General features: G+C 44.9%; 1 protein-coding gene across 1 annotated transcript; it reads right to left on the bottom strand.

The window, feature by feature from the left end:
• Positions 1–9,709: 9,709 nt before the first annotated feature.
• DBX1 (developing brain homeobox 1) lies at positions 9,710–13,629 on the bottom strand. Its single transcript, XM_090267624.1, has 4 exons — positions 13,263–13,629; positions 12,564–12,665; positions 10,464–10,666; positions 9,710–10,069 (listed from the first exon to the last, which is right to left on the bottom strand). Exons 1-4 carry the CDS (start codon positions 13,627–13,629, stop codon positions 9,710–9,712), a joined length of 1,032 nt encoding a protein of 343 aa, XP_090123750.1.
• Positions 13,630–17,141: the final 3,512 nt, after the last annotated feature.

Genomic DNA, 17,141 nt, shown 5'->3' with positions numbered 1-17,141 from the left:
AACATGATCCTAAAACAAGATGTCTGTGCCAAAAAGAATTCCAGGACGCATTACCCTGGTGGTGTGAGGTGGGGGCAGTTGGGATGAGCGGGGCAAATAATAGAATCATCAGTCCCACCGAGCTTGGGCAGGGGGTGGGTGCCCACTCTTGTTGCTCTGGATTACCAAAGAATGGATTGCAACTTCACTTTTCCTTTTAATCAGCACGGGACTCTAACAGTGCTTTTGTCATTTGAACGGTACAGAATGTGGTTGTGTTTTCTCCCTAGCAACACACAAAAACACACACAACTAACTATATAAACACATTTGGTTTCTTTCTTTCTTTCTTTCTTTTTCAAATTTTATTATGGGATAATTTTGGATTTACAGAAAAGCTGCAAAGACAGTACAGGGCGTTCCTTGTATCCTCATCACACCCCTCCCCCGATGTGAACGTCTTCCTTCACCGTGGTACATTGTAACCATCAGCACACCAATATTAACACATTGTTAGAATACGTTCTTTTTAACTAAAGTCAACGCTTTATTCATATTGCTTTAGTTTTTAATCTAATGTTCTTTTTCTGCCCCAAGATCTCATCTGGGATTCCATGCTGCACTTAATTGGGCTTGTTTTTGCATCAGCATCAAAAAAAATCATTTTTAAAAAAAGAGTAAAACCATCAACTCAAAATCAAGGCAACATTTTTTCCTTTTTGGAAGGTGTAAAGTTTGAGACTCGGGTAGGCCTTTGCCAGGACAACCATTTATTATAGTTCATTAATTCTGCCTTTCCAAATGCAGATGATATGATTTTAACTAAAGTCCCCTTTTAAAGGAAAGCAAGAAAATATTTACCAAAAGGACTCCTTGTGGAGCCTGAAGTTGGCAGTGGGCTGTGGGAAGGGGTGGAAATTTGAGTTCTGTGGTGCCCTCTGCCATCTGGAAATTGGGGGACAGTGACTCAGCCTGTTTCCCATTGTGTCAGATGCAGACACTGATCCTTCCAGCAGGGTTGTAGTAAAGATAGGTTAGATGCAAAGCAGATGAAAGCTTCAGCAGTATGCTCAGCACACTAGGACTCAGGAACCATTTTCGTTATTCTTTTTAACTTTTTTAAAGGGAAAGAGAGGCATTTTGGAAATGTTTCGCATAGTGGCTGCTTGTTTTAACTTATTGCTTCTAATAAAAACATTTCCTTATGACATCACTGTCTACAACCACATCCCAGATACATTCTTCCTTCTGCTTTTTCTGTATATTCTTCTTGAAAAGATATGATATATCACATCATCCTTCAAGACCTTGAGCAAATTTCTCCACAAAGCCTTCTCAGGTGCTCTCAGTGAAGGGGAAAGGGCATTAAAAATAGTACAGGGAAACAACAGTAGAGTGGATGAAGCTGAGAATCAAATAAATGATTTACAAAATAAGGAAGCAAAAAAACAACCAATGAAAACAACAAGAAGAAAAAAAGAATTTAAAAAAATGAGGCTAGTGTAAGCAGTCTGTGGGACAACTCCAAGCGTTCCAACATTCATATGACAGGAGTGCCAGAAGGAGAAGCGAAAGAGCAAGAAATTAGAAATCTACTTGAAGAAATAACGAAGGAAAAACTTTTCTAATTTGGCGAAGGAAATAGACATGCAAGTCCAGGAAGCACAGAGAGTCCCAAACAAGATGGATGCAAAGAGGCCCACTCTAAGATGCATCAAAATTAAAATGTCAAAGGTAAGGATAAAGAGAGCCTCTTAAAAGCAGCAAGAGAAAAGCAGTTAGGTACCTACAGGGGAGTTCCCATAAGACTGTCAGCTGATTTCTCAAAAGATGCTTTTCAGGCAAGAAGGGACTGGCAAGAAATATTCAAAGTCATGAAAAGCAGGGACCTGGAGTGAAGACTGCTCTACCCAGCAAAGCTATCATTTAGAATCAAAGGGCAGACAAAGCACTTCCCAGAAAAGGAAAAACTGAGGGAGTTCATCATCACCAAACCATTGTTATATGAAATGTTAAAGGGACTTGTTTAAGAAAAAGAAGATCAAAATTATGAATAATAAAATGGCAATAAATACATATCTATCAAAAATGTAATCTAAGAAACAAACTAAACAAATAAGAAGAACAGAGACATAATCATGGATATGAGAGTGTTTTGATGGTTGCCAGATGGAAGGGGGAGTTTGGGAGGATGGGTGAAGAGGTGAGGAGATTAAGAAGTACAAACAGGTAGTTAAGAATAGCCATAGGGATATAAAGTACAGTATAGGAAATGGACTAGCCAAAGAACCATGGACATGAACAATGGTGGAGGAATTGCCTGAGGGAGTGGAGGGATGCTGGGTGGAGGGGAGCAAAGGAGAAAAATTGAGACAACTGTAATAGCATAACCAATAAAATATAATTAAAAATAGTCATAGTATGGATGAAAGGAAAAAATGTATATGAAATGCTACTCATTGCATCTAGTGCATAGTATGCTCCTCTAAAGAAATAATAATAGCTTTTCTTTTAGATAGTGCCAATGAAAACAGAAAGAAGAGCAGAAAATCTATTAAAAGATTTACATATAGGGATAGGCCTTAGTGGCTGATTCCTTGTAAGGAGTGGAAAAGAGAGGGAGAGGTCAGGAATAGCACGTGGGTCTCCAATTTATTTTTTTTTTTTGATGTCCCATGTGATTTTATTTATTTGTTTTTTAAGTATATTTTATTGATTATATTGTTACAATAGTTCCAATTTTTTCCCCTTTGCTCCCCTCTGCCCAGCACACCCCTCCCCAACAATCCCTCCACCCAAGTCCATGCCCATGGGTCATACATACAAGCTCTCCTACCTCATCCTTTCATATATTCTTCTTCTTCTTTTTTTAATTAATTAATTAATTAATTAATTAAACCATAAAAAAGAACAATCCCTCCCTCTCAGGCTTAAGACCCTTTATAATCTTATAAAGGACAATGGGCAAAGGTCTCGAGCTCTTCTAGCTGCTTCAAGCTGGACATGGTCATCGTCCTACCTACCCTTGGGTCCAGAAATCCCTAATAATAGTGGGGGTGTGGAGGGGAGGGTGGCCTTCCCACATGGGGAAGGATCATGCAGACTCCAGGTCGGTTGGCTGTCCCCGGACAACGGCATGCTTGATTTAACAGGCTGGCATCCTTGTTGTATTTGAGCAAGAGAAATGTAGACATTCATGGAATTAGAGGCAAGAGTGAAGGTATTTTTTTTCTTTTTCTTTTTCTTTTGTTTCATTTTGGTTTTGCTTTGTTTGAATGGGGTATTGCAACTAGAAGATACGGCACTTGGTCCTGGGCACGTGAAATTTAATGAATTCTTGGGACATCAAAGATACCCAGAGATTGTTGACTATATCTGGGTCTCCATGTGAGCAGGAGATATTTCAATGTCTTCTTTTTTTCCTTTCTCCCTTCCTTTCTCCCTTCCTTTTTTCCTTCTCTCCTTCCTTCCTTCCTTCCTTCCTTCCTTCCTTCCTTCCTTCCTTCCTTCCTTCCTTCCTTCCTTTGCCTGAGTAATTCTTCAATTCACTTGAAAGATTTACAAATTCTAGACCTATAGTTTAGACCAGCAATTTTCAATCTTTTTCATCTCATGGCACACATAAACTAATTACTAAAATTCTGTGGCACACCGAAAAATATGTTTTGCTGATCTGACAAAAAAAAAAAAAAAAACAGGTATAATTTTGATTCATTGACACTGGATGGCTATTGTTATGTTAGCTGTTGTGATTTTTTTAAATTTGATAACCTAGGGGAAAAGAGGTCAGTATCCCTGACTAAATAGTCAGGTATTGCATGTTTTAGTAATTCTCATGGCACGCTGGCTGAAAATTGCTGGTTTAGACTCTATAGAGTGCCTCTGTCCCTCCTTTTAATTTATTTATTCACTCAACACATATAAAACACCTACTATGTGTGAGGGACTATGCATGTCACTAGGGAAACAGTATGCAAAACCAATATGATCCTCACCCTTGTGATGCTCAGCTGAAATAGACACTAAAATGAGCCAAAATTCATCATCTGTAGTTCTTAAGTAAAGTTTTGTGAACAAAGGGAGGTAGCATACACTTTTAAACTTTCTGGACTATTTCTTTTTCCTTTTATGGGTTTTAACTTTATTTATTATAGAAAAATCTTTGTTTACATCATATAATGTTTCTTGCTTTGAATTCTCCATTGTCTTATGATAATATTGCTGTCTCAGTTTTTTTCACTCACATGTCATACTTTTGACCACTTCTGGGTTTTAATCCCCTCTAACATGTGAGTTATTATTCCAATTTACTTAATATTTTATTTCTTAATTGAGATTAAAAACTCATAACATATAATTTACCATTTTAAGCCTTTTTAATGTGCGGTTCGGTAGAGTTCACTAGATTCACATTGCTGCGCAGCAGAACTCTAGCACTTTTTCATCTTGTGAAACTGCAGCTCTGTACCCACTGAACAACGCTCCCGTCTCCCACTCACCCCAGCCCTTGGCAACCGCAATGCCTTTGGTTTCTTTTCTTTTTTTTAAGTATATCTTATTGGTTATGTTGTTACAGTAGTCCCAATTTTTTTCCCTTTGCTCCCCTCTGCCCAGTAACTTCCTTCCCTCCAGGAATCCCACCCCACTTAGTTCATGTCCATGGCTAGTGCATATAAGTTCTTTGGCTTCACCCTTTCCTATATTATTCTTAACTTCCCCCGTCTATCTTGTACCAATGAGTTATGCTTCTTAATCCCTGCACCATTTCCCCATTTCTCCCCCTCCCCCTCCCAGCTGGTAACCCTCCCAATGATCCCCATACCTATGATTCTGTTCCTATTCTGGTTTGCTTAGTTAGATTTTGGGTTTTGTTTTGTTTTTTGGATTCAGTTGTTGATAGGTTTGAGTTTGTTGTCATTTTAATGTTCATAATTTTGATCTTCTTTTTCTTAAGTAAGTCCCTTTGACATTTCATATAATAATAGCTTGGAGATGATGAACTCCTTTAGTTTTACCTTGTCTGGGAAGCACTTTATCTGCCCTTCCATTCTAAATGATAGTTTTGCTGGATAGAGTAATCTTGTTTGTAAGTTCTTGCCTTTCATCACCTTGAATACTTCTTGCCAGCCCCTTCCTGCCTGCAAAGTTTCTTTTGAGAAGTCACCTTATAGGTATAATTTTGATTCATTTATGCTGGATGGCTATTATGTTAGCTGTTGTCATTTTTTAAATTTGAGTCTTATAGGCACCCCTTTGTAGGTAACTCTCTGCTTTTCTCTTGCTGCTTTTAAGATTATCTTTTTATCTTTAACCTTTGGCATTTTAATTATGATGTGTCTTGGTATGGTCCTTTTTGGGTCTTGCTTGTTTGGGACCCTCTGTGCTTCCTGGACTTGTATGTCTATTTCCTTTACCAAATTTGGGGAGTTTTCCTTCATTTTTTCTCACATAAGCTTTCAATTTATTGCTCTTCCTTTTCTCCTTCTGGCACCCCTATGGTTTGGATGTTGGCATGTTTAAAGTTGTCCAAGAGGTTCCTAAGCCTCTCGTCATTTTTTTAAATTCTTCTTTCCTCATTCTGTACTGGTTGACTGTTTTTTTCTTCCTTATGTTTTAAATCATTTATTTGAACCCTGGTTTCCTTCCCCTCACCATTGGTCTTGTGTGGATTTTCATTTGTTTCATTTAGCATAGCCTTCACTTCTTCCCTTATGCATTTGCTGTACTCAAGCATATCTGTCAAGCCTGTGAGCATCGTTATCACCAGTGTTTTGAACTATATATCTATTAGGTTGGCTATCTCCTCGTCGCTTAGTTTTCCCACTGGAACCTTGCTCTGTTCCCCCATACTTCTCTGTCTTTTCATCTTGACAGGCTCCTGTTTGTTTGCCTCTGTGTCTTAGGTAGAGCTGTCGCACCTGTTACATTGTAAGGGGTGGAGTGTTAGGTATGCGTCAGTACAGGGTGACCTGTTTCATCATGTTGTGGCGCTGTGTGTGGGAAGGGGTCTGAGAGGGAACAATGCTGCTTGCTCAACACTTGCCCCTTATCCAGGTGCTTCTCCCCATTCCATATGGCACTGGTGCCTCTCTAGCTGTTGCCCTGGCTGTTGTTCTCAGAGTGGGTGGGGTTGTAGACATTCTAGAACTGTGGGGATCTTTAAACAAGCCAACTCTGCTGAGAGACCTGCAGTTTCTTCCTCTGCCCTAATACCCACTGGTTTGCACAGTCAGAAGTAATGAGGCTTTATTTTCCCCAGCACTGGGACCATGAGCTGCACGGTCTGGTCCGGTGCTGGGAATGCTCGCCAGGCGTCCCTCTCTACTTTTTAAATGTGTGACTGTGCTTTCTGCTGGCCTGCCGTTTCCACCACTGCTGCCGCCACCACACTGCGTACTCTCCGCACTGACTCCACCCCTCCTACCTATCTGGATGAGTATTTCTTCTTTATATCTTTGTTAGACTTCCATGCAGCTCAATTTTCTGGAACTTCTGGTTGTCTCTAGTTTTCAGTTAGTTGTATTCTCTCTTAGCTGTTCAGGGAGGTGCAGCGTGTCTGTCTAGGCCTCCATCTTGGCTTGAAGGCCACAATTCTTTTGGTTTCTATGAGTTTTACTATGTTAGGTACCTCATATAAGTGGAATTAGATAGCATTTGTCTTTTTATTACAAGCTTATTTCCCTTAGCATAGTGTCCTCAAGGTTCTCCCATGTTGAGCATGTGACAGGATTTCCCCCTTTTTAAGGCTCATTAATATTCCATTGTGTATACAAGGTGGGGAGATCCAAAAATACTAGAATTATCTTCTGGATGGTGGGCATCTTGTAGTATAGGCTTCCCCAGCTAGGATAGTAATCTAGGAACCCATCTGTATCAGTGTGCCAGCTGGCATTATTGTGAGAAGCTGTGTTCAGCTTCAGTGAATTTTTTTGAAGACTCTCAATGTGTTTGCCCATTTCATGATGAATAATTTACAGGCACACCTGCCCACACCGTGTAGAGTGTTTAGCAGTTTTTGACCAAAAACAGCATGCTCCACACTCCCTATTCACCCAATCTTGCCTGGAGTGACATTTTTTTTCTCCCCTGGATGAAAAAAATCCTCAAAGGGAAACATTTTGCCAAAGTGGAAGAGGTGAAAACAAAAACTGGCAGAAGCACTAAAAGGCATCAAAATCAATGAGTTCAAAAAACTTTTTAGAGCGACGGAAAAAAATGTCTTAATACGTGTGTTGCATCAAATGGAGAGTACTTTGAAGGTGACTGATATTTAAACATGTAAGAATAAATACACAAGTTTTATAAATAAATTTTGTTTTTGGGTGTGTACCCCCTCATATATACCACATTTCTTTACCCGTCCATCCTTTGATGGACATTTGGGTTGAGGAAGCCGATGTGACTAATGTGAGTGATGTGAATGTGAGTACCTCTTGGCTATTGTGAATGATGCTGCAATGAACATGGGTGTGCCTCTAAAGAACTTTGACTCCAGCTGTGGACATGAATCCATTCCCATGGCTGAAAATGGTTCTCAACTATAACTAAGAGTGGCAGGCTTGAGCTGGCAGGGAGGGAACAGTGGGCCACTTCTGGTTGGGATCCCATCTCTGGATGTCCCTGCCACAGCAGGATGATGGGGAAATACCCTGACTTACTCAGAGTTTCCTGTCTGAAAGCCTATATGCTAGGCACTTTCACATATGTAAAGGAGAAATATGAGAGGTTTCTTGAATTAAAAAAAAAAAATTATAAAAATTATTTTCTTCAAGTTTCTGTGATTATAAATTATAATGAAAACACTGATCACCAAAGTCAGGAACAGGCCCAGCAGGGGATGATATGAGAACTTTAGTGTGGCTTGTGTTATTTGAAAAGAGTTAATTGTGAAAAGAATGCATTCAAATTTCAAACATAATTCAAACTACTGAAATTTAAGCTTAACAACTCCACCCCCCCTGACTATTGGGGTGTGGGTTATGATAATAAAGAAAGTAGGGCTGTGTGGCTGATGCTACAGAGACCAGTCTCTCAAAGGACACAAAAGCCCTTGCCAGCGTTCTAACCTGATATTCTCTACTCTCTAGGTTGTTGGTTAAATAAATCATTTCTGCTGAAAGCCAATCTTGAAAGAACTTCAGTTTTACTTGGGGGCCCTAGAATCTGTATTTAGGCTCCCAAGTTGTGCCTGCACATAGCATTTTTAATAAAATTAGCTCATACACAAAAGTCAAGACAAACTATGAGCTTTCTGGGGACTGGGAAATATGCTTTCAAGGAGAAAAAGGAAAACTGTTGCAAACTTGAACCACTTACACTTTCCCTGATTGCCCTTAGTCCATCATTCCAGTACTTAGAGAAGGGGAGGAGTATTCCAGACGAGACTTGTTCTTACTTGACTAGAGCTTTGTAACCATAGCAAATATGTTTATTTTATGGTACAGGGAAGCAGAGGAGGCACTGGCCTGAGAGTCTGAGATGCATTCTAGTTCCAGCTGGGCCACTAAGCATCTGTGTGGCTTTAGACATGTGTCTTCTCCTCTTGAGCATTGGCCTCCCTTCTGTAAATTCCTGCAGCTCTGACACTAGAAGCTCCATTCCTTTTAGCTCTGATATTCTGGTAATTAATGATAATATCACTTGACCCTTTTATTCATTCTACTTTTTATTTAGCATTTGTTCATTTGATACATATGTACATATATAAAATCTGTACATGGTAAAAATACAAAATAAGTATTTCTTTATAAGTTATGCAATCAAGCAGCTACATTTTTAAAGTTTAAAAACCATTGCAAAAAAAAGAAAAAGAAAGAAGGAACTCTAGTCAGTCCTTTATAGTCATTCACAATAACCTTGGTATAAAATATCCATACAACATATGTGTACAAAATAGTGTACAGTTCATAAAAGCTGTGCAAAGACAGCAAAGTTCGGTACAAAAAAAAAAATCAAAGAGGCTTGTGGGTCTGTGTTCACATCATGCCGAGTGCTCAGGAGCTTTGCAGGTCTGCAAAACCTCCCCAGAAATAATAGAAGGGCACAAGATAGAGTGCTTGGTGCATAGACTATGGATGCAGAAATTTTTTTAAAAAAAAAGAAAAAAGCTTTAACACACACATACAGAAATAGAGACTGACTCTTTTTCCCATTTAGAGAACTAATTTCTTTGCCTGGAAAACATTTAGAATAGACAGAAAGGACTCAGTATTTATGTTGCACCTTAGGCCAGAAGGCACAGATATGCTTTCTTCTGGGGAATCCTTGAGCTCTCTAAGGGCACTATTATGGGAAGACTGGGTTACCAGAGTCTGGAGTTGTACCTAAGACAGGGAGGTGGAGGAACCTAGGAAGGCAGGGGTCTTGGAATTATATGCTGTTGTAGTTCCTACGCAGGTTTCCTCCTCCATACAGGGTTTCCTATCCTGTCGTCGTTGCTAAGGACCAGCAGGGCCTGGCTCAGTTAAACCCAGGCTGTTGGAGTGACCGTGTTTAAAATAGAGAAGATGGACGGGAGCCTTTGGGGAAAAGTTAAGGCTAAAACCAAGACCTACATTTAACTTATGTGGGGAGGGCTGTGGATAGGTGGTGTGGGGGAAGGAAATGTTCCTTTGGGCAATGGAAGGGGTTGGGGCGCCTTTGACAAGGTGATGAGTAAGTAAGTGAACGCCAGACCCAACCCAACCTCTTCAATTTCAAAGCACTTAGAAACCGTAGGCGCAGGAGGCTTCTAGGACACTGTGATCTCCTCCTCTTCGCCTTCCTCATCCTCGTCGGAGTCGGAGAAGTCCGAAGGTTTGCCTGGGCTGCTCGACTGCGCTGGTGAAGGGGGCTGTGGCCCTTGGAACCGCGGACCCCGCAGGTGCCGGGAGTCGGGCGATGTGTGATAGGCCGTGTGGTGGCGGGGGCTGCCCGGGCCCTCGTCTTCCTCCTCGTCGTCCCCCTGGCCCTTCTGACCCACGTCGCTGAGGTCGGGATGCGGATTGAGTTTGGTGGGAAGGGTCTGCTCGCGGCAACCCCCGCTAGACAGGAGCTCACGTTCCTTGGAGTTCCGCCACTTCATGCGTCGGTTCTGGAACCAGATTTTCACCTGGTGCGCAAGGGGCAGAGACAGCAGGGGAGACGCAGAGGTTAGAGCAGACGGCGCTCAGAGAGGGCTTGGGGCTGGGGCTCCGGCAGGACGAGGGGAGGGGCAGGGGAGGAAGGCTCCTTCCCCCTCTCCTAGCCTCTTCCCCACCCCCTGCCGTGAATTCAGAGGGTTTCAGCACTAGACCTACCCTCATGCCCGCCTCCACTCCTAGCGCGCCTCTCGCCCCAACCTCTGGTACTTGGCCCAGGGGAGGCGCTGAGTCCAGGGGAGACTGGGTGGGGAGAGACGTGGGCTGTGCAGAGCAGCCCTGGGGAAGCTGGATCCTAACTGTGCGACACGGAGGGATGGGGTGAGGCGTGTGGAGCGGGGAAGGCTGTGGGGAGACTGTTCTCACTTGTGAGTCTTTCAAGCCCAACTTGGCTGCCAGCTTCTTGCGGTCGGGCTTGCTGATGTACTTCTGCTTCTGAAACATCTTCTCCAGCGCCTTGCGCTGCACGTCGGAGAACACGGCCCGACGCAGCATGCCCCGGCGAGGCTTGCCACGGGCGGCCAGCGGCCACGAGAAGGTCCCTGGGATGGGCACGACGCTGGACGACGCTGCGGAGGGATGTGGGTGGGAGGTTGGGTGGCAGTTTGCGAGTGAGTGGGTGGTGTCCCGCCTCCCCAGCGTCACCTCCCCCGGTTTTTCTCTCTGATCCCTTCATCTCTTTAAAGCTCTCCATTTTCTTCCCCTGGAGAATAGGCTACAAACCTACAAACCTTCGAGAGTCAAAGGCGCTTTCCGCCCAAATAACTTTCCCTTTCAACCGTGCAAACCCGGATTAGGTAAAACCACGGAAACCCAGAAAACAGCTCCCACAATAGCCTGTTTTCATTTTCTATTCAACAGTCTCAGGGAGACAAACCTGCGTGCATCAGCTAAAATAGCAACAAAAAATAAATTACAAAAATAAAATATCCAGCTGAGACCACTGGGTCTCCCTCTTAAGCTCTTGTCACCTTGGTGGCTTTTGCATTCTTTAGATGAAAGTAAGGTGCCTTGCTGATTTGGTAGTGAGGAGAAAATCCACTTTGGATTTTTTAATCCAATCAGTATTCATCTTTTTAAAAAATATTAATCTTTCCTCCCCTCCCCCCACAAAACGTAAAGAATTCTGCCGAATACATGAAAAGTGGCAGCTAATTAGCACATTGACCGCTTCTCAATGGGTATTGGCATGATAAAAAGGGGGAAAGTTTCGCTTTAAGGGAGGGGGAAAAACCAAAAAGAAACAGAGACTCTAATGAAGCGTGAATGGTAATTGTGTAGTAATGAACTAACAGAAAAAGACTGAGGACAAGCAGCGAAAGCCATATATTACTGGGACAAAAGAGATTTACACTTTCAAACTAAACACAACTGCAGGCCAAGACCATTGGGAGAATACTGATGGCAGAGGCTTCTCTTTCCCGAATCATTTTCATTAAATGGACATGAAAAGCTATTTATAAAGCTCGGGTTGTTTTTGTTAGGGCATTGAGATGAGAGAGAAAGGGAGCAAATTCCATTATCGGCAGCAGCATGAATGGTGTGTGGGGGGTTGGTGAATTCTCGCTCCCCCTTTTAAAAATCAATTGTTTGTTTCTTTCGCTGATATTTGGGAGTGCTGGCCTGGTTTTGCCCACCCCCCACCGACCATGCCCAGTCTCTTTTCTCTGTATAGGGGCTCCTCTTTTACCTTCTGAGTTTTGACCAGTTGCAGAGTTTTTGAGCCACCACTGGGATTCCAAGATGAAAACCTCGTGCAACCTGTTTAAGGTGTTTCTCCTGTAGACTAGGAACCAATGACAGGCTTCCCTCCTACTTATTTTTACCAGCTCAGTGGTCCCTTAAAAAATATGGCTGTAGGGGGAGGGTATGGGAAGAGTTTGGGAAATCAGGTTGGAAAAAGAATGTTGGGGTTGTGGGAGGATCTATTCTCCCTTCCCCAGGGCGACCCCAGGAATCCCACACAAGAGGGCACCCCATGTGGTCTTGTGAAAAGCCCAAAGCCCTGAATGAATCTTAAAGAGAAATTAGCCCCGGCTGGTAGGTGTCTCTGAGTGACGTGGAGGGGCGAGGGCCGGTCTGTGTGTGGCTGCCCGGAGGAGCTGACCAATTGGTCATGGTGCTGAAACCTTTGTGGCGGAATCGTGGTCAAGTGCACTGACTCTGTGGGAAAACGGCGGCGTGAAGGGATGCCAACAGCTCCGCGCCGGGAAGGGAACCGCCTCAAATTGGGACCATGACAATTCCTGCTAATTTGTAGAGCAGGGAATTGGTGCAAAGTGTCAAGCAGTCACTGCTTGTGCTAAATAGGGCATCAAATTGGCGCGACGGATTCGTGAATGTTGTACGCCTCGCAACCTCTGAACCAGAGCATAACCCCGAGGGGTGGACGGAGAAATATGGCTTCGCGATGTGCTGGGGCTGGGGTGCGCCCAGTCTCTGGAAAGAGAGGGGAATGAAACCTACCTGGGAAATACGAAGACCTGATGAAAGGCTGGAAGGAGCCTTCAAAGTAGGGAAAGGCGAAGGTCTTGGGAGGGACAGTCTGGAGCAAGGCGGGGGATGCTTCTGGAAGAGAGTGAAGAAGGGAGGAAATTAGAGAAGGAGACATGGAATTTGGTTATTACGTACTTGATTGTTGCTCTGCACATCGGATTCATGATATGATTATATATATGAAATCCTTTCACCCCTAAAATAGCCCTCAGAGTAGACCTCCCTCAGCCCCCAGTCTCATCCTAGGCACTAACAAGATAGGTAGGACTTGGACGAAAAGAATTGCAGACCCGTAATACTAGCGAAGCTAGTAAATATATTCTTGTTTTTTTTTTTTTTTTTTTTTTTTGTTTGTTTGTTTTTAACTGGCTCTCAGAGACTGGAGCGCAGAAAGCAACAGCCCAATAGCGTGCGCTCAGTTTAGCTGCGCTAGGGAACCGTGCGCTCTCTTCGACTGGACTGCTCAAGTTCATTCTGAGGGTGGGGCAAACCTGGAGGCTTTCCTTTCCCGGAATCCGGGGAACCTAAGTCTAACACTGCGCGAAATGAGGCTTCTGGGATAGAGCTTACATGTGTGCACCAATATTTGCGTGGGTACCCGCTGCATACACAAAACCGAGGCGAGGACTCAGCACCTGGTCGGGTCCTCAGCCTTTTGCGCTCACTTACCATTTCTGGGCGCCGAGGAGAGAATGGCGTTCACTCCAAACTTCAGAAACGTGGGCTCGCTGGCAGGAGAGACAGCAGTCTGCGGTGATCCGCCCCTCCGGCTGCCCGGACCCGGGGAGCCCAGGTCCGAGGCCCCAGTGTCTGTAAGATTCGTGGGAGCCCCCTGCCTAGGGGGCGACATGCTGGCCGTGGGCACGCTGCGGGGCAGGTAGGCTGGAGGGCGGCTGATGCGTATCAGATCCTCGACCAGGAAGCTCGAATGCCCGGAAAATGCCGACTGCAGGGACTGGGGCAGCGTTAAGGTGGGTGTAGGGCGCAGGAGGCTGGGGTACCCGGCGGGGGGCGCGAGGAGACCGGGGAACATCATGTTAGGCACGGGGCGGGCGTAATTACCCCTTCTTCCAGTGGCCGAAGGGTAAATGCCTCGCTTCCCGCCCCTCCCGCCCCCGCGGTGCCCTCTCTCTTGGGCTTAGCTAATGTCTCCAAGTAACAAACTCTCCCACTTGGGCGCCTGCGAATCCTCCTCCGTGGTCCTCCCGTCGAGGTGATGGTTTTATAGTGGTCCGCCCGTTAAAGCACTTTGAAAAGTGACAGCTCTGACAATGAAGTTCAACAAAGTTCTCCACTCGAGCTTCATTCGCCAGAGGCTCTGGGCGCTCTGATTGGTGCAGGGGTGCAATTTATGATTGGATTAGTCTTCATAAGCATTGCCCGCACAATGGGCCGGTAACAAAGGCAGCCGTGCATCAGTTCTGCATATCGACCGCCTCTTTGCGATACAGTGCATCCCCAAAGCTCTTGCCGAGAGTTTTTGTTCCGAAGCAACACCCGGGCTAATTAAATGCCTATTTAGAAGTTTCAGATGACATCTTGCCTCATAGAAAAGGAATTATTTAAAGAACACACTAAATTTATTTGCAGCTCCCCTGCTGAGCCTAGAAAATAAATCAATAAATATTCATAGAAATTCATCTCCAGGCAATCAGTAAAATAACTCTCCCTCTTTTGTGGGAGGGCAATGGAAAACTTTAAGTCAATGAAAATGAAAATATACTCCATCTTCCGTCTCTAGTCCTATGTGGCTACAGCTGAGGCATAAAGCAGTTATAAGAGGTAGGTTCAATCTTGCGCATATGGAGAGGGTGCCACTTTAACAATCCATGAGGACTTGATGCTCGTCCATAGGGGTGAAGGGGAGAGGTTTTTATTTGAGTTATTTCATTATGGGAAACTGGTTGAGTTTGAGGGAGCTGGTGATACCTGGACGGTACAATGAGTCCCCTTATGTGAACTCCCAGCAACTTGAAAAATGACTTTCAGCCACATTTCTCTAAGAGTGTCACCAACTAGTGGTCCCCAGCTCACCTCAGGTAAGAGGGGAGGGGAGCCCCTCCCTAGAGCAAAGAAGTGGGTTTCCACTTGCAAAAGGCTTACCCCTGCTGGAAGCTGCCTCAGGCAAGGTGACCAGAATGCAGCGGGTGCTGTGCGGCTGTTGTCCACCCTCAAGGAGCCTTAGGCAGTTTCAGCTGAAACTCATTCACAGCCTGAACTTTTAAAGCCGCAGTAGCGAAGGTTGGGCTTTGCCCAGAGAGAGCTTACCAACTCAGTTAGGGGTGCTTAACACGGTCAAGGTTTTGCGGCATCTTAATTTCAAAGCACAAATGCCTAAAAACAAAGTGAAGGACATGGTTCCCAAAAATGTTGGTCCACATCAGGAAAGCCTATCCTTGATTCGGGACCTCAGACAAGAATATACTTGCAGACAGTCCTTCCCTTTCCTCTCAGTAGGGGCTGGGGTGTTGCTGAGCCTCGATTCCCCTGTTTCTCTGCTCCACAAGATAACAGATGTGTTAAATGTCCCATTCACTTCTTTAGTGTGGCTGAACCTCCCCAAAGAAAAGTGTGCAGCTCTGCCAGGCCTCCCTGATCCTATTAACCATGAACTAACTGTCACCTTCAGCTGGTTTTCCTTTTTGCTTTTTAACACAAAGCTTTCTCAAAAATCTTATTAACCAGCTTTATTTCTATGGATGGTTTTGTTCGGGGCGTTTTTTGTTGATGATCTCCATGTCGCTGCTTTAACCATTCAATAAAAGTGCATCTGCGATTTATATCACATTAAACCAGAAACGGAGCCTGCTAAAGCTCTCCCTTGATTCAAATTAAAAAGTTGTTTAGGGGCCAATTCTGGAACCGAATTAATGCTTTAAAATGACACAAGCATGGCTTTTCTAAGCCCATGACTGCTTTTGGAAGCGTACTGGGCGGCAGGCACTGGAAAACCCCTAAGGAAAGAAACTTTTAAATAAGTGACTAATTAGATCCTGGAAAGTGCATTGCTCGAATTAACTGGACACCGGGGAAAACGGAAGAGAGGGAGTTCTGTGAAGAACTTCATAAGTTACTTTTTTTTTTTTTTAAGTTTCCAATAAAGTAAGGGACAACAGTCTAAACTATTTGAACGCCGGTGCTTTAACTTTGCCACAAGACAGTTTTCCACTGCAGTCAACGCCTCCCTCCCCAACTGCTTTCCGGAAGCTGGATGCTCTGCTCTGCTGATGTTGTTGTTTGGAGTCTCTCCTTCATTTCTCCTCCACCCCAGCCCCTTCTCTTTTTCCTTTCCCTCCTTCCCCCCACCTTTCCCTCTTTCCTTCCCTCCCTCCCTGCCTTGAGCTGTTGCCAGTTCCCAGAAGGAGGAGGGCAGCAAACTACAGGTGTTGTTGGGTTTCTCATTTAAGAAGTGCTTGCCCAGTCTTCGGAAGATCGTAAGGGAGCGGAGCCTATGTCTGCAGATTTTTGTTTGGGGAGCAGTACGAACTCAAAGCTAGTCTAGGGCTTCCCTAGCGCCCCCTTCCCTAGGTCTCCTCTCCTGCTGGGGCATTTTCCTAGGAATGACTATTGCAGTTACAGTTATTATCCTGCCACTGACACGCTCCAAACCCCCCCCCCCACACACACACACCCGGCCATTCTGCCTCATTATAGATTAACTGCTGCTATCTTCTCTTTTAAAAGGGGGCGCTGACATTTTTTGGAATGTGGGTCAACCCCTTGCTGCGATCCACGTGGACCCCACTTCCAGCTGTCCGTAAGCAGTTCTAAGGCGCCAAAGAGGAAAAGTGAGGGCGGGGGAGAGGGCTGGCCACCCGCGAAAAGGCAAAATAAATCCTAAGGAAGCAAGAAATCGGAGGAAAGGATCTTACTTTACGTGATCTCCTTGAAAGCGTCTTTTGAAACTCCGGGATAGCCTAAGGGGTTGCGCAGCGCAGCCGCTGGGCTAAGACCTGTGACTAATGCCGTTTGACCTGAGCCCTTGGGCTTTTTGTGCGCCCTTCCATTCATTGTAATGTCGTTATCTTCAAGTTTATTTCGGAGAAGTCACTCGCGCCCTCTACCCCAAAGCAGGGCTTTCTGCTCGTTTCTCTTTCAAGGGAAAAGAAGGCAGAGGGAGGAAAGAGAATCAGATGCCTTGTTCGGAACCCAGCCAGCTCCTCGAGCGCGACTTGCCGGGCGGTGAAGGCCGCTGCAGAGCCGTCTGGGGCTCCCGGGGTCTCTCTCCCGGGACCCGTAGGAAGGGCTCTCAGAACTTGTTCTGAGGAGTCCTTTCGCCCGGGGCAGTGCAGAGTGGGAGGGTCCCAGCACAATGCGCCGCACTTGCAAGACCCTCTCCAGGGCGTCCCAGCCCGGAGCGCTCCGGGTAAGTGCAGGCCACGGAGGGAGGCGAAGGGCTCTGCAAAGTAGAACGCATTTTGAGATTCCCGGTCCTCCAAAAAGACAACGTGATTCCTGAGTCCGTTAGGGAGGGTTGGGACCCTAAGGTCGCACTTTGCAAGAGATCAAACCCTCAGGCCATGGCGTTTCGGGGCTGGCGCTGCCAAC

The sequence above is a fragment of the Furipterus horrens genome, unplaced genomic scaffold (genome assembly GCF_987537825.1).
Source record: "Furipterus horrens unplaced genomic scaffold, mFurHor1.1.pri manual_scaffold_2, whole genome shotgun sequence".
In the NCBI taxonomy this organism is placed as follows: domain Eukaryota; kingdom Metazoa; phylum Chordata; class Mammalia; order Chiroptera; family Furipteridae; genus Furipterus; species Furipterus horrens.
This window is presented reverse-complemented; position numbering and strand designations above follow the sequence as displayed.

Coding starts and splice junctions, on each gene's coding strand:
- DBX1 (XM_090267624.1), bottom strand. CDS start 13,629: ATGATGTTCCCCGGTCTCCTCGCGCCCCCCGCCGGGTACCCCAGCCTC. Junction 12,666..13,262: donor CTCCTCGGCGCCCAGAAATG/GTAAGTGAGCGC, acceptor ACTCTCTTCCAG/AAGCATCCCCCGCCTTGCTC. Junction 10,667..12,563: donor CAGGTCTTCGTATTTCCCAG/GTAGGTTTCATT, acceptor ATCCCTCCGCAG/CGTCGTCCAGCGTCGTGCCC.